The following is a 24,401-nucleotide window of genomic DNA, read 5'->3' on the forward strand; positions in this document are numbered from 1 at the left end:
AACTTTTTTATTGTTTCTCCAAATCACTGGTAAATTATTAATTTTCAGGTTCTTGAAACATCTTGGTTTTGTTGCTTTTCCAATTACGAGAGGCTTTTCTATTTCTCCCACCATATTCCCACACAATAACACTGTAAATCTTTCTTTGCACATTTTGATCCCAGTACACTTTTCTCCCTTAATCGCGAGATTTTGTTGGTAATGCCCGAAAAAACAATCTTATTTTTTCTGCATTGTAAATGTTTTTAGGTTCATATGGTGAAATCAATTCTAGCAGTTTTGGTTTCCACTCACTCATTACACTTTCATCCACATCTTTAGATTCCCCACAGATTTTGTTCCACACAATATTGTGCCTCTTCTTAAAACTATCCAACCATCCTGTAGACGCAATAAACTAATCATTCCCAAGAGATTTGGCTACTGCGAAAGCTTCACTTTGAACCATTGGACTGGATATGTGAATGTTTTTTGATCTTGCATTTGTGAACCACTCCCACACTACCTCGTTGATTTCCTCGTTGCCGGTTACCTTTGCCTTCCTCTTCATTCGACTGTTTCCTTGCAGCCACTCATTCATTATTTTATCCTTTTGATTAAGTGTTTTGTATACTTGTGTTTTGCCACACTTAAACCCCATCATTATTATTTTTTTTTTCTTTAGCTTCAATGACTTTGAGTTTTTTGTTAAGCGACAATACCATGTACAATTTAGCCATGATGCAAAAAATGAACTGATCGGTTTGTTGAAATTCAGGTTACTAAAATGTTTGGACTCACCGGAAACTGACCAACATTAATTCTCAAACGAAACAGTAAAAGCAACACAAATGCCAAAATCTAATAAATATAGGTGTATTTTTAAAACACTTTCCACTTTATACAAGTAATTTTTAATAAATTCTTCATATATTGCTTTCCGGTTCTGCGTTGGCAGATTCTGCATTATACAAAATAAATAACACTGTAATGCTTATTCTTCTGGCCAGAACTATATAATTTGTTCACATTGAGCAACTTTCCGCCTTATTCACGTTCTGCCTTGGACAAGTTTTACTGTATTTCATCAATAGTTGTTAAGATTTTGGAGAAATTAGTGAGGGATCATTTACAGCATTGTGCTTTGTTATAGTAATATGATTGACTAAACATACACACATAACCACAGTAATTAGATTTTTTTTAATAAGTAAATATTTCGTCCTAAGTTTCATAGGACATCATCAGTACAGTTAATTCAAACAATACTAGGAATCACATACAGTTAGGGCGCATGCTTACAATGGAATCCCTCTATTGTAAGCATTATTATTATTATTATTCCAGGCAACTCCAAGGAGTCGACAGACTCATCGAGGGAGGCCCTAACATCATGTCAAGAACAACTAATCGACATTCACACAGTATCTATCATACCTCACCTTGAACTCATTCACGGTCATAGCACCCACAACAGACTCTGGCAGCTTATTCCACTCATTGACCACTCTCCAAGTAAAAAACCTAGCTCTAACACCCCTGCTAACCACATTCTTGCCCAGCTTCCATGTATAGCCCCTAGTCCTCCCACCACCAGTCCTATTCTCAAAAATATCTTCTGGATTAATCCTATAGAAACCCTTCAGTAATTTGAATGTCTCAATCATATCCCCCCTTTTCTGCCTATCAACCAATTTTTGCAACCCACAAATCTTCAACCTGTTCTCATAAGGTTCATTCCACAGACCTGCTATCATCTTGATCGCTCGTCTCTGGATCCTCTCCACCTCCTCCCCATCAAGCATGTACCCTAACTGTATGTGATTCCTAGTATTGTTTGAATTACCTGTGCTGACGATGTCCTATGATACTTAGGACAAAATATTTACTTATTAAAAAAAAAAAAAAGAATATTACTGTGGTTACATGCATATGTTTAGTCACGAATGCTTCACAGGTTTCATTATACAACAAATAGTAATATAATTGCCTTTTATAATAAAGTGACAAAGCAGTTGATGAGGGAAAGGCATTTAACAGGGTACCACATGATAAGCTGATATTTAAGTTGCAGCACATGGATTTAGATGTCAGGTTAGTGAATTGGAATTGGAATTGGCTATCTGATAGGTATCAGAGAGTTTGTGTATGAGGGAATGGTATCAAGGAAGTAGAAAGTTACATGTGGGGTCCCGGGCTCAGTACTGGGACCTGTATTGTTTAACCATTATATCAATGACATTGTCAGTGGATTGCAAGGGGATATTCAGTTGTTTGCAGATGGTGTGAAGTTGGGAAGGGTTATTAGTAATGGTTCAGATGTGGTAGCCCTGCAAGAGGATTCGAATAAACTCGTCAGATGGACAAATGAATAATGAACTGCTTAACCACACAGGTTTCTGTGGTTAAGCAGTTCTGCAAGAAGTTTTCGGTATTGAGACTGCATTATAATAAAAATTAGGAGTTTATTAAAAATACACAATTAAAATCTGATAGGTTTCATACGTCATAAGACTTGCATCATCAGGGATAGTGGTGCATGAAGTTTTATACAACAGAGGCCTATTAACAATTAATTACACATATTAGATGTTATTGATAACTTCACAACTGTTACATAAAATTGATAAACTGACATATAAATTCGTTATTGTATGCATGTTGGACCATTGCTAGTTGTTGCTATCAGGTTCTGTGATATCACGCGTGCTATATCCTAGGTCCATGGCAGTTAAATTTTTGATGAAAGCAGACCATACATTTTTCATGTAAAATTAAGCAGTGATTTTTATTGTATTGTGTAGGAATCTTGAACATAGTACATCTTGCAACGTACGAAACTTGTCAGGTTTTAATTGCTTATTTTTAACAAACTCCTTATTTATATTATAATGTGTTCTCAATACCAAAAACTTCCCATAGAAAAATGGGATGTTTAATTCAGCTAAATGTAGTCCTGAAATTTAGGATACATCTGTTAATAATTAGAGTTTTATATAGAGGATATTATCATAATATTAATCCTACCGGCTGTGCCATTGTTTAAATATAGGATTTTTAATTATTTCATATTATCCTGTACATAGAGATGATCTCCTTTTTTTTTTTTTTTTTTTTTTTATTTCCAAGTGTACCTATATATTTAATTATTTATTTGCACAAGGGTTCACTCCGATTGGTGCAATGACCCCTTTTTTTACTATTGCTTTCAGAATCCAAATAAATCACTGACTCAAGATCAAAATACAAAATAAACACATTTAATAAAACAAAAACTATATATATATACTTCAGACAAATATTACATAACTAACTACAAATTTAATTGGATCCAAGGCCTTTTTAAAAATAAACTTGCACTTAAGACTAGACTAAACACTTTGTTTTCACAATGACAAAATGTTCATAGCCAGTTTCTCTCTGTGTTAAGGCCCTTTTCCGAAGATATATGACTTTATTCTTCATTTTCACAGGATCCTTTCTCATCACTCATGTAGCACACATTAATTCTTCAATTCTGTCTCTTTTTAGTAGAAATAATAGTTAGATCCGGCATCCTTAATACAGATAAAACTTCCTAATCAGAGTTTTCTTGAACATTCCTTTAGAATGTAAATAGCAATTTCTTCTTTTATTCACTAATGCTTATTGACAGTCTGAACTCTTTCATTTAAAAAAACTTACAGTTCTACGATTCCCTTTTCGGAATCTACTATAAATCTTCCAATTAGCGTTTCCTCGAATATTCCTTTTAAAATGATCTATAGCAATATTTCCCTTTTATTTATCAATACTTATTCCACATTAAAACTTCATAGTTCCACTATTCCTTTTTCGGAATATACTATTAATTTTCTTTCAACTGTCACATAAAAAAAACTCAATTTCCTTCGAATTTAAATGTCTGTCGGCCTGTGTTCTAACTTCTTTCCGAACACTCTTCTTGTTTACACCCGTTACTCTGATACCGAACACTTTCTGTCAGCTGTCAATCACACATCAAACTTCTCAGAGAGCATGCGCACTCCATGAAAGTGGCAAGCGAGAAACTAAATATATTGGCTGACTCGTAGATTACATTAGCGACAAGAGAATGTCTTCATAAAACATAACTTAATATTTTAAACTATAATAAAATTTCTGTAAGTAATACAAATATCCAAATCCGGTAAGTACATAAATTTTTTAAATTCTTTACATATCACTTTGACAAAACAATTTCAATAACAGCATCACAAGTGCCGACAATGTGTGTTATGAAACTAAAACTAATAAACATTCTAACATAAACAATTAGTTTATGAAGGTAACCCAGAGGATTGCTGCAATACTGAGAATGATGCTGACCTGCAGAGATAAGAGTTGTCATTCCATTATATAAAGTCTTGATCAGACCACACCTGAACTGTTGTGCTCAGATTTGGTCAGGATTTGAAGGGGGATAAATTAACCATGGAAAGAGTGCAGAGGCAGATAACAAAGATGATACTAGAACTGTACAATGTGATGAGGATAGACTGAGGAAATGTATGGATTGTAGAGTTTTGTAGATAGGAAAAGTGATATGATTGAGATTTTTAAACTGTTGAGAGATAGTTACAGGGTTGACACTGGGGAGTTCTTTTGTTTGGAACAGGGGGAAGGAGCTAGAACAAGGGGCCATCCTTATAAGTTGCCAAAGGAAGTGTGAGCAAGAAGATAAGGAATAGTTTCTCTGCATGGAGGCTAGTTGAACTGTGGAATGCATTGATAGAGTGGCGAGAGCACGAATGGTCAATGGGCTCAAGGAGTGGTATGATAGACTTTGTTTTCTAGAGTGGGCCTCCCACACTGAATCTTGTGACTCCATAGAGGCTTCAGTCATAATAATAATAATAGCTTTTCACTGTAATTTCTGTTAAATCTGGTTTCCACCATTTTTGAACTTAATTGGTTCCTGGCATTGTTATCCATAGAAGAAATCATTATCATGGCCTTTTATTTTTTCTTCAATTCATGCATTGGTGATCTAGGTAAATGCTCTGTTACCATTCCAAACTCACAGCTCTCAATGCCCTTTTATTTTTTTGCCAGAGCCTTGTTTCATATCTGGATTCCAACAAATTTCCTTTTCCTAATGGCATTTCTTCAATTGCTCTGAAGTTACAACCCTGTGGCTAATTCCTGTTTTATCACCTTTTTATCCTTCTAAAGTTTCCAAGCTGCCAGGAGTAATAGAACAATTATTACTCCTGGCAGTATGCACAAGTGGTGACAGTATGCACAAGCAAATAGAAGAAATGGGTGGAAGGAGGGTGATTATTATGGGAGATTTCAACTATGGTCGCATTGATTGGAGTGAGGAGAGGACACACGGGAGGAAGGAACTGGATTTTATGCGGTTATTAAGGGATAACTATCTGCGACAGCATGTAATGGAAAATACTTGGGGTCAGAGAGTGCTTGACCTAGTAATTACATCTGAGGATTTGGCTGTAACAAATGTGACCACATTGCCACCAATCGGTGAGAGTGATCATAGGGTCTTAACTTGGGAGGTGGCTAAAGGTGTAGAATTTTCAATTAAGACAGGGTACATGTGGAATTATCGGGCTGGAAAGTATGACAAGCTTAGGAGTTTGATTGGTTCAGTGCCATGGCATGTACAACTGCAAGGACTAGAAGTTGATAGTGCATGGGAGGTAGTTAAGAAGTGCTTGCATGAAGCAATGGCTGACTGTATACCTAGAGTCCGAATAATAAATCAAGTAGGGGTTAAATGGATGAATAACACCATTAAGCTTGAGTTGCAAAAAAAGAAACAACTATGGAGGGAATTTAAGGAGAAGGGTGACCAGCAGGCACATGAACGGTATAAAGCGCAGGCCAGAAGGGTGACGAGTATGGTAAGAAAAGCAAAAAAGGATTACGAAAGAACATTGGCCATGCAGGCTAAAGAGAACCCTGAACAGTTTTTTAGATATGTAGCAAGTAAAAGGAAAAATGTACATGGCAGATTGATTTTAAAGAATGCCGATGGTAGGGAGGTAACTGAATCAGTTGAGATAGTTGAGTTACTGAGTGAGCACTTTGCAAAAGTATATCATCCAGGTGGTGACATTGCAGAAACGAATAACCCAGTAGATTATACGGGAATTGTGGTTAATGAAGTGGAGGTGAGTAGTCTATTGCATAACCTCAATGTCAATACATCTGCGGGATTGGATGGTATACCAGCTCGTGTTGTACGAGAAGCAGCTAAAGAATTGTCAGTACCCTTGACCATTTTGTTTAATTTGAGTCTCGGCTCTAGGTTAGTCCCGAGCGGGTGGAAAGAGGGGAAAATAGTTCCACTGCATAAAGGTGGTTCCAAGACTGCTGTTGTAAATTACCGACCGATTAGCATATCAGGAATCATTGTCAAGTCTTAGAGAAAATAGTCAAGAGGAAAATACAAGATTGGATAGAAGAAAATGGGATACTGTATCGGGGACAGCATGGTTTTGTGAAGGGTAGGTCATGCCTCAGTAACTTGCTCACGTATTATAACACAGTGACGGCTGAACTGGATAAGGGCAATGGGTTTACGGTGATTCTACTGGACCTTGCCAAGACCTTTGACAGGATTCCACATGGAATTCTAATCAGTAAATTGCAGCATATGGGAATGGACATAGGGTTGGTGAGATGGATAGGAGGGTGGTTGACGGAGAGATATCAGAGAGTGGTTTACTCGGGAGTAGAGTCCACAAGACGGCCTGTGACTAGTGGTGTGCCACAAGGATCTGTTCTTGGACCACTGCTGTTTAATTTGTTCATAAATGATATAGGAAATGATCTGAGAGGAACAGTTCATTTGTTTGCAGATGATGCGAAGTTGGGTAGGGCAATAGTGAATGCAGATGACGTCAAAATTTTGCAGGATGATTTGGATAGATTGGAGGTCTGGGCTAAGGAGAATGGATGTCAGTTTAATGTGGCAAAATGTAAGGTTATGCATTTTGGGGTGAAAAGATTGGCGGCAGTTTACTGCATTGGTGGAACCCTGCTCCAGGAAATTGATGAGGCACGAGATTTAGGAGTGTTGGTAGATAAGGAATTGAAATTTAGGGGACACATTGCAAAAGTGACCAAAACAGCTCATCAAATCACTTGGTTGCTGAAGAATACGTTGACAAGCAGAGACAAGCAGGTTATTGTTCCTCTCTATTCGAGCCTTGATAAGACCCCATCTAGACTACTGTGCTCAGATTTGGTCACCTAGGTTTCTTCTTGATAGGGAGGAGGTGGAGAGGATCCAGAGGCGAGTGACCAAGATGATAGCAGGTCTGTGGAATGAACCGTATGAGAACAGGTTGAGAATTTGTGGGTTGCAAAAATTGGTTGATAGGCGGAGGAGGGGAGATATGATTGAGACATTCAAATTACAGAAGGGTTTCTATAAAATTAATTCAGAAGATATTTTTGAGAACAGGGCTGGTTGTGGGAGGACTAGGGGACATCCATGGAAACTGGGCAAAAGTGTGGTTAATAAAGGTGTTAGAGCTGGGTTCTTTACTTTTAGAGTAGTGAATGAGTGGAATGCGCTCCCTGAGTCTGTGGTGGATGCTGTGACAGTGAATGAGTTTAAGGCGAGGTATGATAGATACTGTATGAATGTCAAATAGTTGTGATGAATATGATTTGGGGCCTCCCTCGATGAGTCTAATGACTCCCTGGAGTTGCCCGTAATAATAGTAATAGTAATAATTATAATTATGGCTATTTTGCCTGCTTCAGTTTAGGAGTGCTCCTGTTTAAAAGTCATTGGCTATTTACTCATGGATTCTTAGGGCATTGTAAATGTAAATTTACCAAAAAGTATATGTAGCATAAGGAAGAGAAATTTACACATACCTTTTTCTGGGTGTTGCAGCTTTTCTTCTTTCTGCGATGTCCGAAAACTACTGTGTGTGTGTGGGGGGGTAGGCAATTTGGGAGAATTAAATTAGAAAAACCCGGGTTTTTTTTTTTCAGTAATATATATATAAACATATGTATTATATTATTATGTTATATAGGGTGGGGAAAAGGTGAAATCGTTGATTTTTTATATATGGAGGGGAAGGGGAAAAGGAGGGTTGACGGGGTGAGGTCCATTTCAACTATTTTTGGTCGTCATCTGAACACATTGGGAAAGTGGATGCTATGTCAGGTCGGGTAGGTGCTTCTGTTTTTGAAGTGTTTGTGTTATCGCCTATTGGTCGGGGTTGTGACCTCAATTTTATGTTGTGAAGCTTCCAAACCCCGGAGATTATGTAGGACCTGTGTATGTTGATAGAGTGTTGATAGAGTCACATTTTATGGCTATTGTTTCCGATATTCTAAGCATTGTTTCATTATCTTGTCTGTCTACTATGATGGCCTTGTCGATCTGCGGGGTATGTTTTTGTTCAAGGGCGTGAACAGCTATTTCCGTTTTTTCCTGTGCTTTGTATTCAATTTTTCTTTTTGATGTTACGTTTTTTAGTGTTTAAATGTTCCAGAATAGGGATGTTACAATCACAGAAGTGTTCTTGTAGTCTTGCCCATAAAGACCTGATGGTGGAACCTGTGTAGGTGATATCACAGTCTTTTTGGCAGGGAAATTTATAGACTACATTGTGATAGTAAGGCACTATGGCACTTATAAACTATTATAATTGTATAATAAACTATTATACAATTATAATAGTTTATTAAGAGGACTAACATGGGAGTTTTCCCAGAAATAATATACGTAATAGAACAAATTATCGTATTTGCTGTTTCCTTTTTAAAGTGATAAGAGACTTCCATGTAGCATAGACATTGAGTACGAATGGATTTGTCTAAACAATAAATGGTCTCCAGTGTAAGTTTTGGATAAATGCCATGGTTTAAAAAAAGGTGGAATTAAGAGCAGGTTCTTTGAATGGAGAGTAGTTGGTGAATGGAATGTGTCATCCAACATTGTTGTAAATGTAGATATTTTGAATGAGTTTAAGGCACAGTTTGATGGGTTTTGTATGTAACAGTGTTTGCCTCTCACGATGAGTCTTTTGACTCCATGGAGGTCTGGTGTTAATGGTTGCTCTTGTTATCTGAAAGACCACTTAATTTAATTTACAAAGTCTAATTAGGCATGCTTCAATTTTATGGTGTCTTCTGACTTTTACAATTAGGTTACCAACTCCCTCCCTCTCTCTCATCATCACACAAGTATTTTATTTTACCAGCTTTGTATTGTACAAGTAATGCTAGGGTACTATCAGACACTGTTCTTTCACTTATTTTCTTCCTTCATATATCAGGTGCATTCTCTACTTGACTGCAAATCCTTTTCACATCTTTGCTGATAACAGCATGCTTCTTTCTTGACAAATCTTGCACTCCACAAATCAGCAAAAAAGACTTCTCCAATATTCTACATAATACATCTGTGGAGTATTCTGTGATAACCCAAAACTCAATTTGTCTTAGTTCATGCAAAAAAAAAGTTGTTTTTTTTCTAATTTTGCTTTTGAGATTACTCAGATCTCTAGACAAGATGAGATTTCTTTCTCTCCCCCCCCCTTTCTGTCTCTCTTTTTTGTGTTCCTCAGCCATGAAAGGCTATAAACCATAGTGCCTTAGTGATACATTGGATAATCTGGAGACGCTGCTCTAAAAATCAAAGATCATACATTTTCAAGCCACTTCAGCCCTCCAGTAAGTAGAATGATGTTTTTATTCTGTTTATTAGAGGCCTGAAATGTTGCAATAGATATGGAAAGGTGTGTAAGATGAAATTCATCTTACAAATTCACAAATATTCATGCCCAGGGCAGGATTTAAACCCATAGTTTGTTGTAGATTGGAGACACTATCCACTCAATCATTTATGCCTGAGTGGATAGTGTAATGCTAACATCTGGTCTTTCTTGGAGTAAATATATCAAATATTTCCTCCTCAGCATTCAAGAAATTATGTTTTCTATTTCAGTCCAGGTGTTACTTTACTGATGTATCTCTATTAACTCTTCAAATCATAAATAGATTCAACCATTAAAAACTGGTGCAACATTTGGGTTACCTAAACTTCCCCTGGAGATCCTTGTCTTTATACAAAAGAGAGTAGTTGTGTTGTTGATTAATGACTTATCTTCTATGAGACATTTCAGCTTCTGTTGTGTGAATTTGCTGCAGATATTTCCATAGTCATGTTCATCAAAACTGGCATGATTAATTTCTCCACTGGCTTCTAAATATTCAAAGATTTATAGCTAGTCATCATACCATTGCAGTTCAGCTTCAGACCCACAGAACATTTTTTTTCTCTTCATTTATTCTCTCTGCTATTGTACTTTGAAACAACCTGACTTGTTATGTATTTCCTGAAGAGTGCAATCTTGGTCTTCAAATCTGATATTAGCAAGTTTCTCTTATTGTCTCAATATTCTGCTCATCCACAGCACCTGTGTTCTAGAAGTTAACGTCCTCTTGCATAAGTTACCATTATAATTAATTTTTTAAATGTCTCGATTTTATGTATGGAATTTAAAAGGATTAATTAACCTTTCGTTAGTAGTCAATTTTTTTAATTAAATTTTTTTTTATGTTGCTCCTACTCACGAAAGGTTATTTTGTAAACCTATAGTACATTTTGTAGCATGGGTGGGTTAAGATTTTTTTTTTTTTTCTGTTTTTATCATTTTATATATTTTTTATATTTTTAATTTATTTTTCACATAGTCTAGAAACCCTTCTCTAGAGACCAAACATGGAACTTTTTCAAGCAACTTCAGGCCTTCAATAAGCAGGAAGGTGGTCTCACACTGGGTGATGAAATTCATTTCCCACCTAAAGACAATTGCAAACATCCATGCTCATGGCAGGATTTGAGCACACAGCCTGTTGGTTGGAGTGCTAACCACTCAGCCAACCAAGCCAGCTGCTATCTGCTAAGTGTTTCATTGTACTGATATTTGAACAAACACACCTACTTTATATATTTATTAATTTTATATATATATCCTTTATTGGTTGACTTCTTTCAGAATTTTGGTAATGGTTTTATTTATTTTTTTCCCTGCTTTTTAAAGGTTTGTGATTGGTGCAGTATCTCCAGCAGTTGTAGTTCCCAGCATGTTGTTACTTCAAGAAGAGAAGTGGGGAATAAATAAGGGAATTCCCACCCTTGTTATTGCTGCAGCTAGCATAGATGATGTTCTGGCTATAACAGGATTTGGTGTTGTTATGGGAATCACTTTTGCTCAAGGTCTGTGTTTTGAAATACATGAAAATATGCATTGCTGACATTTGATATTAACATTACTTAACTTTTATGGAAAGATCAACATGTATTTATTGAAATTTTTTTATTTTTATTATTTATTATTATTTTTTTTTTTATGCTGAGTCCATACATGAGACATTGGTTGATCAACCTATAGTACATTAGTACATGTATGGGTAGTGGGTTAGGAAAGGAGAAACTTGTTTACATTTGATTTAAATGGCTGTATATTGTATTTCCTTGGGAAACACAACAGGGGAAGACTGTTCCATAGTACAGCAGTTGCAGGGATGAAGGAGGAGGAAAAGAAACTTGTTCTGTTGGTTTCAAGGTGCACTGTGAAAGGATAATGTCAATGAATATTGCATTGAACTCCCCTTACTATACCAATATACATGTACAAAATGTACATCATATAAAATACACAGCTGATATACTATTATTTACAAATAACAAGAAAAACTTAAACTAAAATAAAAAGATCAAGGACTATTCATACAGATAAATCTTTAATAAAACCAAAACTGGCAGTTTGGTATCTTGCTTATCTTTCTGGTATCTTACCATAGTTTCACTTTGTCTAATCCTGCTTCCACTTTTTCTTCTTTTTCTTTTTTTTCCCACTTGGATTGCTATATCAAACCTTGCAGAGAACCCTGAAAATTTCTGGCTAACAGGACTCTGGCACACCCAATTCCATGAAGCGCATTGTTCTCATCAGAAGCATACTACTGTATCGGGGGTAGCCGACATGTTGAGGACATATGCTATGAGTATATGTTCTCGACATATGCTATGTCTCGTAGCATATGTCAACATATGCTATGAAGACACATGCTACCACATCTGGGGCAGCCGTGATTTCCCATCGAGAGTTGCAGTCAGGGTTCTCGATGAGAAATATGCTACAAGGATTTTCAACATACTTCAGCTTAACATCAATGGCACTCAAAAAAAAAAAAAAAAAGATGGATGAGCTTAAGAACATTTTATACAAAAATAACATCCACATTGCATGTCTACAAGAAACAAAACTAAATCAAAATCTGAAGCTGGATCGTTCTGGCAGAAGTCTAGCAATACTCTTACAGACCAATCACATTAAATATAAAGAAATCGTATCAACTACATTGAGCAATATAAATAGTAACACAGAAGCTCAAACAGTCAAGATATCTACCAATATTACAATATTTGTAGAAATATCTTGGTAGATGCATTATTACAATAGTCAATACATATCACCCAGATAAAAATACAGAACTACTTAAGCAACTTAATCAAACAATGCCAGATACAAAGATGCTTTTAGGAGATCTAAATGCCAAAACCCAACTTGGGGCTCCCCATAACTAGATCAGAAAAGAGCACAAATAGAGGGCATAATTGATGATGTAAATCTTGAGATCATACATATCTGCATGATCTCTATATAAACCAAAATACATATCTATCAAAAACAACAGGTATACAGAATAAGCATTAGACATCACGGCAGTAGATTATGAAACTGCAAATTTTATCCAGTGGAAAATACTAAAGAATGCCATCAATAATCATAGACATATTATCACAACTATTAATTTGCAGGTTAGACCAAAAGAGATCTTGGAACTTCAGAAAAGCAAATTGGCCTAAATACACACAACTATTAGAAACACATTGCACTGGCACACCCACTAGTAAAGAACTTGATCAACAACTACTAGAATTAATTAACAACATACAGAGAGCTGCAAAAAATTCAATTCCCAGAGGACCCAGGAAAAACAATTGGGTTCTATTTTGGAAAGATCATAATATCAATGCTCTGATCACCAAAAGGGATATCATCAACGAACAGTTAAAAGAAAATAATACAGAAGAAAACAGAAAGAAGTTAATAGAATTAACTCAAAAAATTGAAGATGAAATTTCAAACTGCAAACAAAAAAAGTGGGAAGAATTCTGCAGTAGACTAGATCCAAGAAAAGACTCACAACATGGAATATCATCAGATTATTAAATAATGCAACACTTGTGGATACTGATCACTCCTCAGGAACTAATACAGCACCAACAAATAAACAGATGACAAATATACTAGCCAAACATTACTCTAAAGCAGCAAACTGCAATACAACAAAAGACAAAAGGTGCAGGAAAATTGCAGAACATCTGCTAATACAATCCAGAACCTATCCTTCTGAAGACATCTTTACTCAGGACCTCACAATGACAGAATTAGAAACAGCAATTAGTCAAATTGGCCCTGACAAATCAGCTGGAATTGATCTTCTTTGGACATACAATTAAAAACATGGGAGAAATAGCCAAAAACTACCTTCTGAAGATATTTAACACTTCCTGGAATACAGGTAAACTGCCAAAAATCTGGAAAACATCAATCATTATACTCTTACTAAAACCTAACAAAAACTCTAGTGACTGTAAAAACTACAGCCCAATAGCTTCTACTAGTACACTCTGTAAACTAAATGAAAGAATAATACATACTAGACTTATGAATTGACTCTTAGAAAATAACAAAATCAACTTCTACCAAACTGTATACAGGTTTCAAATAAAAGATCAATTTTTATCTTTACCAATCAATCATAAACGGCTTTCAAGAAAAAACACCAAAGAAGACAACAGTAATCTTCTTGGATCTTATAGCTGTCTTCAATCACGTTTGGAGACAAAAATTAATAAAAATTGCATACAATACTAGAATAAAGGAGAACACATTAATTTGGATTTCAAATTTCATGAAAAGAAGAAAAATGAAAGTAAAAGTTAATGGAATTTATTCCAACATGCATTGAACTTGGGCTGGAGTCCCACAAGGTTCTGTTTTAAACCCACTCCTATTTCTCATCTATATGAACAATATTCATCCTCACATAATAAATGACACAAAAATAGCATGCTATGCGGATGATATAGCAATCTGGCACACAAGCAGTAATCCTCAACAATCTGAAAAAGTCCTAAATAATTCAATAAAAGGCTTAAAAAGATGAGCAAAGGAACTTAAATTACAGATAAACCTGGAAAAAACAAAACTGAGTATCTTCTCCACTGATAGAAAAAATAGACACAATTACATCCTCCAAATCGAAATATATAATGCCAAAATAGGAAAAAATAGAGTCTCCAAAATACTTAGGCCTAACCCTAGATACTGAACTGAGATTTACAACTCATATTCCAAATATGTCTAATAAAGCTTAATATTGCATAATATTGCATAATAAGCTTAATAAAGCTTAATTTTGCACCCCACTTTGTTCCACAAAGTGGGGTGCAAAACTGAAGACACTCAAAACTATATATATGGCACTCATACGACCCACTATGGAATATGCCTCATCAATCTGGGTTCCAGCTTCTACTAGTCTAAAGAAAAACTTGACAAAGTGCAATCAAGAGCAGCAAAAATTATTATAGGTGCAGTCCACAAATAATTTATAAGCTCAACAAGAGTGTGGGCTTCACATACTAGAAGACAGAAGAAAACTCTCCACAGCTAAATTCACTAACAGAATCAGGAGCCAACAACAGGATCACATCTCACTCAGGACTTTCAATGCCTGGACAGGAAAATTTAAACTAAAGAGATCATCTACTTTATAATATGATTACGAAATTAGAAAACAGATCAACTTAGAGCACATGTCCATTGAAATAAGCCATTCTTTTCCACTATACTACCATAAAACACAATGATGAACTTAAATCTCCTAGAACCTTGTTCAAAAAAGGATTCACAGCATGAAAATAAAAGAAAAGGACTTGACACTATACATCACTTAAATAATCTAAGCCATTTCATTGCCTATACAAATGGATCATCTGATGAAGCACTCAACCAAGGAGGATCACGGATTTTTCTAACTCTACCTGGAAGCGAGGAAACACAAATCAAAACCACAACTGGCTAAATAGCTTGAAATTTCACTTGTGAATTAACAGCTATACAAGCAGCTTTCAAGTTCTATCTCTCTAATCCAGTAATAAACATTACAGAAGGAATAACCATCCATAATGACTCAAAATCTGCACGAGGCATTAAAAAATAGAAAAACAAAACTCTCACAGGAAATTCATCAACAACTAGCAACTTGAAATTTGAAAAATAAGAACTGTATAAGGTAATGGATAGCAGCCCATGTAAATATTAAAGGCAATGAGAGAGCAGACAGACTAGCCAAAGAAGCAAGATATTTACCTCAAAAATTACACTCACTATCACTAACTGATCCTAACAATCACAAAAATAAGATTGGTAAAATGATCCATCAGGAAGAAGAAGAATGAAATCAGCGAAATTAATGAAAATAGAGAAATAACCACAATCATCACCAGATTAAGGATGGAACATTTGGAAGACATGAAAATTCATCCAGATGGTACTAGAAGCTATGAAATATGCAAGAACTGTTCAGGAGTCGAACTAACAACTGCCCATATCTGTTCTTGTCCAGCAATTGCTGCATCTCTACAGAAAAGTTCTACTCCATCAAAGTTCAACAGATTGCCAAAGCAGTTCTACAGGCCCACGGTCATATCTAGAAGCTCTTCAGTGGACTCAACTGAAACAGTTACAGTAAGTAAAAATGGAGAAAAATTTCACTTAGAATTGGAAGGAAATTAACTGGAACATGTTCAAAAATTTAATTACTTAAGCACGTTAATCACAGACAAGTTACACAAAGAAAAAATCTAGGAGGCCCTACTATGATCAAACTTACAAATATATGAAAAAATACAGAGCTCTCCAGAGAACTTCATATCAAAGTACACAGTTTGATTTGAAGGTGCAGAGACTTGGGTTAACCAACAGCAGGTAAAATAGTGGCAGGATTCAAAAACAAGTGTTTGATTAAAATAAATAAAACATCATCAAATTCCTGACATGTACCCTCAAGGGGTGTACAGGATATGACAGTACTACATGAAAAATTGACATCATTACTAACTTCCTATCTACAATTTTCCTCTAAATCAGTCTGTTACTTGTCAAGACTCCAACATTATAAGATCTTATATTTCTATCATCTAAGGCACTTTGTACCGTATCAATCCACCTATATCTTGGTCTTCCTCTGGGTCATTTACCTGCCAACCTGGCAGAGAACACTTGTTTTGCTTCTTTACTCACTAGTTCTGTTTAAGTGATCATACCACCTGAGATTAACTCTGCTAACACATTCCTGGATGTTGACAATGTCAAGTTCTTTCCTAATATCCTCGTTTTTAATATGATATTGCCATTGATGCCATCTGTTCATGCCTCTAATCTTTCTCAGGACTCTCATATCTGCGCTCTAGTCTTTGGTCAAGTGTTATACTTCTCACCCAGTTCTCATATGCATAAGTTAAAGCTGGTTTGAACACTGTTTTGTATACAACTAATTTAGTGTTCCGACTAATTTCTCTTTTATTCCATATGAATTTATTAAATTTACTTCCTACCATACCAGCTTTGTTGATTCTGTTGTCTATTTCCATATTTAATTTACCGTCTTCACTAAAAATTGTGCCTAAGTAGCTGAAATGTTTTACTTGTTCCGTACGTTCTCCATTCAAAACACAGTTGACAACGACGCTACCTATTTTCATTGTCTTTGTCTTTTTATTGCTGACCTTCATACCATATCTATTACAACAGTTATTCAATTTACTCAGGGAATCTTGCAAACTTGTAGCAGATTTATTTAGAAGTATAACATTGTCCACATAAAGCAAAGAGCTGACATTAACATCTCCAATTCTGATGTCATGTTTAATATCACTTTCCTTCATAATGTGATCCATACAGATAATGAATAACAGAGGGGATAATGTACATCCTTGTCTCATACCAGATTTAACATTAAACCATCTTCCTGTACTTCCTTCAATTCTAACTGCTGACTTACAACTCAAATAAAGACTAAGTATTGTTTGATATAATGCCCCATTGATACCATATAGCTGTAACGTATTGAATAGCTTCTCTCTTGGCACCTTGTTCATATGCCTTTTCCAGATCAACAAAACTCAATTACAGATCTTTGTTATATTCCCATGATTTCTCCACTATTTGTCGTAAAGTGAAGATCTGATCCTGACAGCTTCTATTTGCCCTGAATCCAGCAGGTTCTTCACCAAGCTTTTCTTCCACAACTTTTCTCAAGTATACTGCATAAATCTTACCAGGAACACTCAGTAGGGAAATATCCTTGTAATTCTCAAATTCAGTTTATTTCCCTTTTTATATATGGGTACTATTAGAGCTCTACTCCAATCATCAGGAACTCGTACCTCTATCCAGGCCTTCTGAACTATGCAGTGTAGCCACTGTAAGACTTTTATACCACCATACTTAAGCATTTCTGGTCGAATATCATCCACATTTCAAGCCTTTCGTGGCTTTTACTACTTCAAGTATGGATATGCGTTCTTGACTGTATGCCTGTTCAGTGTTTTCTACCACTGTGCTATCATTGCTTGTTTCATTTAGCAATTTTTAATTAGTAATTACTCCATACTTCAAGGATATCTTTTCTCCTGTTTTCATGTCACCCTTATCATCTCCATCTCCTTTTACAGCACTCTTTCCTCCACTTCTAAGCTTCTTCAACTTCCAGAATATCTTACCACCTTCTTGATATTTATTTTCTATGTTCTTGCCAAAGTCCTCTCATGACTTTTGTTTAGCTAGTTTTACACAGTATTTCACTTTCTTACATTTGTCTCTGTATTCTCTAAGAGCCAAAGCTGCCTTATTAGCCAGGAACTTTAGATACGATTTATTCTTTTCCTTCACTGCCTCTTTAACTTCCTATGCCCACCATGGAGTCCTGATTTTTCTATCCTTGCAGACAAACTCACCACATGCCTCTCTGGCTGAATCAATCAGGGTTTTCTTCAAGGCTTGCCATTGAATCTCCAAGGTTTGGTTCCTGTTCTCAAACGCTTTCATTTTTTCTTCAATAATCTTTGTATATGTTAGTCTACAGTTCACATCTGAGAGCTGCTGAACTTTTAATCGCTTTAAAACTTTCTTACATGTTATTCTTTTCAATACGAAATTCAATTTTATCCTGCTCAAGACTAAATAGTGATTGCTTCCAATTTCAAATCCTCTGTACACTCTGGTGTCCTGCACCAGGGAGAAAACATCACTATCAACAATAACATTCAATGAGACTTTTCTTATTCCTTGCCTCTTTTCTCAATGTGAATTTGTGCACCTTTTTATGTTGGTACATGGTATCAGTAATAACCAGTCCATGTCCTGAGCAGAAATTCAACAAATATTTGTCATTATTATTAGCTTTGCTCTTTTCTCCAAATTTTCTCAATATATTTTTGTATGTCTGACAATCATTTCCTACTCTGCTATTTAGATCCCCAACAAGGACTAACGTTTCCTTTTTCATTGTGTCAGTTGCTTTTTCTAAAGCCTCAAAAATTTCCTGCACTTCTACCTTAGTAGAGCCTTCTGTGGGACACAAATAAGTCTCATTATCCAGTTCCCCATTCTGATATTTGCCCACATCACTCTACTTGAGACTGCCTGCCACTCAAGAAGATTAGGCTCATATTTAGTGTTGAATACTATGGCTACCCCTTCTTTTCCTTGATTGTCATTGCCTGAATATAACATTTTGTATTTATTGCTCAGAAATATCTCACCAGTTTTTGTCTGTTTTGTTTCAGTCACCCCTATTGTGTCGATCTGGTACTTATCTAATTCCTCAGCTAGCTCCATTTCTTTGCCATTCAGGCTTCTTATGTTGAAAGTACCGATCTTTAACTCTGGTGATGTTGAGTTAGGGTGCGCTTTCAAATTTGTTCCAGTAGCTGACTTTTCGCTGTTCGCCCTGGTTTCCCTGGTGAAAACAACGGGGCCTTGTTTAAACAGGCGATGTCCCAGCCGGCATGAAATTTTGTCATGTTGTACCATTATTTTGTATATTGGTTTAAGCCAATAAGAATACAATTGAGTCGGCTAAATCCCAAATTGCCAGCCCATCCTTGTTCATTCAGTATCCAGGTAGATACCCAACAGGGTGCACCACGAGAAGGTGAGGATTGGACATTAGGTCAAAAGCCCTGGTCGGTAAAACATCATGGACTGAAATAAAAACATATATTTTTATTTAAAACATCATGGACTGAAATAAAAACCATCACTTAAACAGAATAAGTGATGAGATTGGAAAAATAAGTGTTTGAAGCAAAAAATGGCAAAAAAAAAACAAAACTTCAAGATATGTCAGTGGATGTAAGGAGAAGTTCTTTTGAAGATCAAAGTGTAACATCTGTAACCTATTATTTGTGAAGTCAAATTCAAGACTTCACAAATAATAGGTCCATTTGAGGAAAAAAATTATTGCTAGGGAACTATTCCTGAAATAGTTTGTTTGGTTAGAATATCATTGTTAGTTACATACCTTTAATGCATATCAAAAAATGATAATAGAAGGTCACTGAGAAATTGCAGTGTTGCACTAGAATCGTAAATTTGTCAATACAAAACTGCAAGAGCAAAGTCATAAGATTAGAGTTTTAAACAAAATATAAGAGCTTTCAATTACTTAGAGAATTATCTATTTTTAATGAATAATATTAACGTTGATCCTTCATAAGATCTGGAAGAACTGATGAAGGAATTGGACCATATAAAATGAGACATTGTGAGCCTATCAGAGATAAGAAGGAAAGAAGAAACTCTCATGCAGTTAAAAGATGGACACCTACTCTACCACTGTGAATGTGAAAGAAACTCAACTGGTGGTGTAGGATTCCTAATAAATAAAACACTCAAGGACAATGTCCTCTTTGTTAATAAAATAACATCAAGAATAGCTGATCTAAGTGTCTTCATAAAAAGATACCAACTGAAAATTATACAAATGTATGCCCCAACCATGGACCATCCAGATGAAGAGAGAAGATTTCAATGAAACATTAGAATCCACATTAAATAATTCTAAAGAATACATGATTATAAGGGATGCTTAAGGGTCAAAGCTGTATAACTGAGAGGAGACCTCCACATAGCCTTTAAAGGAGAGCGGAGAACCGACCAGGGCTTCTGACCTAATGTCCAATCCTCACCTTCTCGTGGTGCACCCTGTTGGGTATCTACCTGGATACTGAACGAACAAGGATGGGCTGGTAATTTGGGATTTAGCCGACCAAATTGTATTCTTATTGGCTTAAACCAAAATTAAGAAAATTTCATGAGGGCTGGGGCATCACCCGGTTAAACAAGGTCCCCATTGTTTTCACCAGGGAACCAGGGCAAACAATGAAAAGTCAGCTACTGGAACAAATCTGAAAACACACCCCAACTCAACATCACCAGAGTTAAAGATCGGTACTATCGACATAAGAAGCCTGAATAGCAAAGAAATGGAGCTAGCTGAGGAATTAGATAAGTACCAGATCGACATAATAAGGGTGACTGAAACAAAAAAAGACAAAAACCGGTGAGATCTTTCTGAGCAATAAATATAAAATATTATACTCAGGCAATAATGATAATCAAGTAAAAGAAGGAGTAGCCATAGTATTCAACACTAAATACGAGGCTAATCTTCTTGAATGGCAGGCAGTGTCAAGTAGAGTGATGTGGGCAAATATCAGAATGGGAAACTGGACAATTTGACTTATTTGTGCCTATGGTCCCACAGAAGGTTCTACCAAGGTAGAAGTGGAGGAATTTTTTGAGGCTTTAGAGAAAGCAACTGACACAACGAAAAAGGAAAAGTTGGTCCTTGTTGGGGATCTAAATAGCAGAGTAGGAAATAATTGTCAGACCTACAAAAATGTTTTGGGAAAATTTGGAGAAAAGAGCAAAGCTAATAATAATGGCAAATACCTTTTGGATTTCAGGACATGGGCTGGTTATTACTAACACCATATTCCAACATAAAAATGTGCACAAATTCACATGGAGAGAAGAGTCAAGGAATAAGAAAAGTCTCATTGACTATGTTATTGTTAATAGTGATGTTTTCTCCCTGGTGCAGGACACCAGAGTGTACAGAGGATTTGAAATTGGAAGCGATCACTATTTAGTCTTGAGCAGGATAAAATTGAATTTCATATTGAAAAGAATAACATGTAAGAAAGTTTTAAAGCGAATAAAAGTTGAGCAGCTCTCAGATGTGAACTGTAGACTAAAATACACAAAGATTATTGAATTAAAAATGAAAGTTTGAGAATAGGAACCTAATCTTGGAGATTTAGTGGCAAATCCTGAAGAAAACATTGATTGATTCAGCCAGAGATGCATGCAGTGAGGTTGTCTGCAAGGATAGAAAAATCAGAACTCCATGGTGGACACAGGAAGTTAAAGAGGCAGTGAAGGAAAAGGAGAAAGCATATCAAAAGTTCCTGGCAAATAAATCAGCTTGTGCTCTTAGAGAATATAGCGACAAATGTAAGAAAGCTAAACACTTTGTAAGACTAGCTAAGAACAAAAAAAAGTCCTGGGATGACTTTGGCAAGAATATAGAAAATAAATATCAAGAAGGTGACAAAATATTCTGGAGGTTGTTGAAGAAGCTTAGAAATGAAGAAAAGAGTGCCGTAAAAGGAGTTAGAGATGATAAAGGTGACATGAAAATGGGAGAAAAAGATATCCTTGAATTATGGAGTAATTACTTCAAAAAATTGCTAAATGAAACAAGCAGTGATAGTACAGTGGCAAATAACGCACATACAGTCAGGAATACATATCCATACTTGAAGTAGAAAAAGCCATCAAAGGCTTGAAATGTGGAAAGGCAGCAGGAGTAGATGATATTTGACCAGCAATGCTGAAGTATGGTGGTATAAAAGTCTTACAATTGCTGCCCTGCATAGTTCAGAATGCCTGGACAGAGGGGCAAATTCCCGTTGATTGGAGTAGAGCTCTCATCTACCCATATATAAAAAGGAAAATAAAACTGAATATGAGAATTAGAGATATTTCCCTACTGAGTGTTCCTGGTAAGATTTATGCCAGTATACTTGAGAAACGGTTGAGAAGAATTGTGGAAGAAAAGCTTGATGAAGAACAAACTGGATTCAGGCCAAATAGAAGCTGTCAGGATCAGATCTTCACTTTACGACAAATAGTGGAGAAATCATGTAAATATAACAAAGATCTGTATTTGAGTTTTGTTGATCTGGAAAAGGCATATGACAAGGTGCCAAGATAGAAGCTATTCAATACATTACAGTTATATGATGTTAGTGGGGCATTATATCAAGCAAGACTTAGTCTGTATTTTAGTTGTAAGTCACAGTTAGAATTGAAGGAAGTACAGGAAGATGGTTTAATGTTAAATCTGGTGTGAGACAAGGATGTTCATTATCCCCTCTTATATTCATTATCTATATGGATCACATTATGAAGGAAAGTGGTATTAAACATGATATCAAGGAGATGTAAATGTCAATGTTATACTTCAGACAATGTTATACTTCTAAATAAATGAAGATCAGCAATAAAATGACAAAGACAATGAAAATTGGCAGAATCATTGAAAATATCAACTGCATTGTGAATGGAGAACCTGTGGTACAAGTAAAACATTTCAGCTACTTAGGTACGATTTTTAGTGATGATGGTAAATTAAATATTCAAATAGACAAGAGAATTAACAAAGTTGGTATAGTAGGAAGTCAATTGAATAAATTCATATGGAATAAGAGAGAAATTTGTGAGAACACTAAATTAGCTGTATACAAGACAGTGTTCAAACCAGTTTTAACTTATGGATCTGAGAGCTGGGTCAGAAGTAAAACACTTTACCAAAGACTAGAGACCGCAGATATGAGAGTCCTGAGAAAGATTAGAGGCGTGAACAGATGGCATCAATGGCAATATCATATTAAAAACAAGGATATTAGGAAACAACTTGATATTGTCAGCATCCAGGAATGTGTTAACAGTGTTAATCTCAGGTGGTATGATCACTTAAACAGAACTGGCGAGGAAAGAAGCAAAACAAGTGTTCTCTGCCAGGTTGGCAGGTAAATGACCCAGAGGAAGACCAAGACATAGGTGGATTGATACGGTACAATGTTCCTTAGACAATAGAAATATAATATCTGATAATGTTGGAGTCTTGACAAAGTAACAGACTGATTTGGAGGAAAATTGTAGTTAGTAAGTTGGTAATGATGTAAATTTTTCATGTAGTACTATCATATCCTGTACACCTCCCTTGAAGGTACATGGCAGGAATTTGATGATGATGATGACATAATTATAATGGGTGACTTTAATGCCAAGATTGGAAGCAGATACGACCATCTGAACTTCATTGATAAATTTGGATTTGGACAGTGGAATGAAAGCGGAGAAAGACTTATTCAATTTGCAGAAGAATGTAACCACTTTATTATGAACAGCTTTTTCAAGAAGAAAATCAACCAAAAATGGACTGAAAGAAGCCAAAATGGACAAACCTATAATAAAATAGACTTCATCCTCTCCAATAAAAGATATATAATAAATAATACCTAAGTGCTTAATAGATTCAATACAAGAAGTAACCACAGACTAGTAAGGGCAAAAGTATGGATAAACAGAAAATGGGAACAGAATAAGCTCATAAGAAAAAAAGTCCAATTTAGTGAATCTACAAAACCTTTATCACAATAAAAGCTGTTATATAGAATCACTCAAAAATGAACTAAAAAAGTTGAACATGGCTACTACCATCGATGATGCTAATGAAATCTTATCAAAACTCTCTTTTTACATCTCTAGAAATAGGAGATGTAAAAAGGCACCAAAGAGGAAAAACTAATACAAGAAATCTTAGATCTGATGAACAAAAGCAGAGATTTGAATGAGACCAATAAAATAGAATATTCAGAAATTTGTAAAACTATATGCAAAAGGATGAAAAATTAAATTAGATCGTATAATGCTAGGAAAATTAAAAAAACAATAGTAATATGAAGGTCCTAAGATGAACATTATCAGTTGGAACAAAGGAAATAGCTGCTGTAAGAGGAAAATATGGTGAACTTATGAAAAAATAGTGATGCCATAATCAAAAGAATTCATGAATTTTATACTGCTCTATGAAGACAAGGACTGAGACATCCAAGAATCAACTATGGATAACTTGAGTGAGGAAGAATACGATGCCCCTGAGATCTTACAAGGTGAAGTGGAAATAGC

The 24,401-nt window shown here is 35.6% G+C and overlaps 1 protein-coding gene across 3 annotated transcripts in view; it reads left to right on the forward strand.

Annotated features, from left to right (window-relative positions):
• LOC150099255 (sodium/hydrogen exchanger 9B2-like) overlaps positions 1-24,401 on the forward strand; it is a 285,631-nt gene that overhangs the window by 168,906 nt on the left and 92,324 nt on the right. For all 3 annotated transcript variants that reach the window (XM_090403898.1, XM_090403899.1, XM_090403900.1), the window contains exon 7: positions 11,040-11,215. In XM_090403898.1, the coding sequence (XP_090260024.1) occupies positions 11,040-11,215 (176 nt within the window). The remainder of the gene's footprint in view (positions 1-11,039; positions 11,216-24,401) is intronic.

This window comes from Typopeltis vanoorti, chromosome 14, assembly GCF_054136105.1.
Source record: "Typopeltis vanoorti isolate ZY-2024b chromosome 14, IOZ_Tvanoo_1.0, whole genome shotgun sequence".
Lineage (NCBI taxonomy): Eukaryota > Metazoa > Arthropoda > Arachnida > Uropygi > Thelyphonidae > Typopeltis > Typopeltis vanoorti.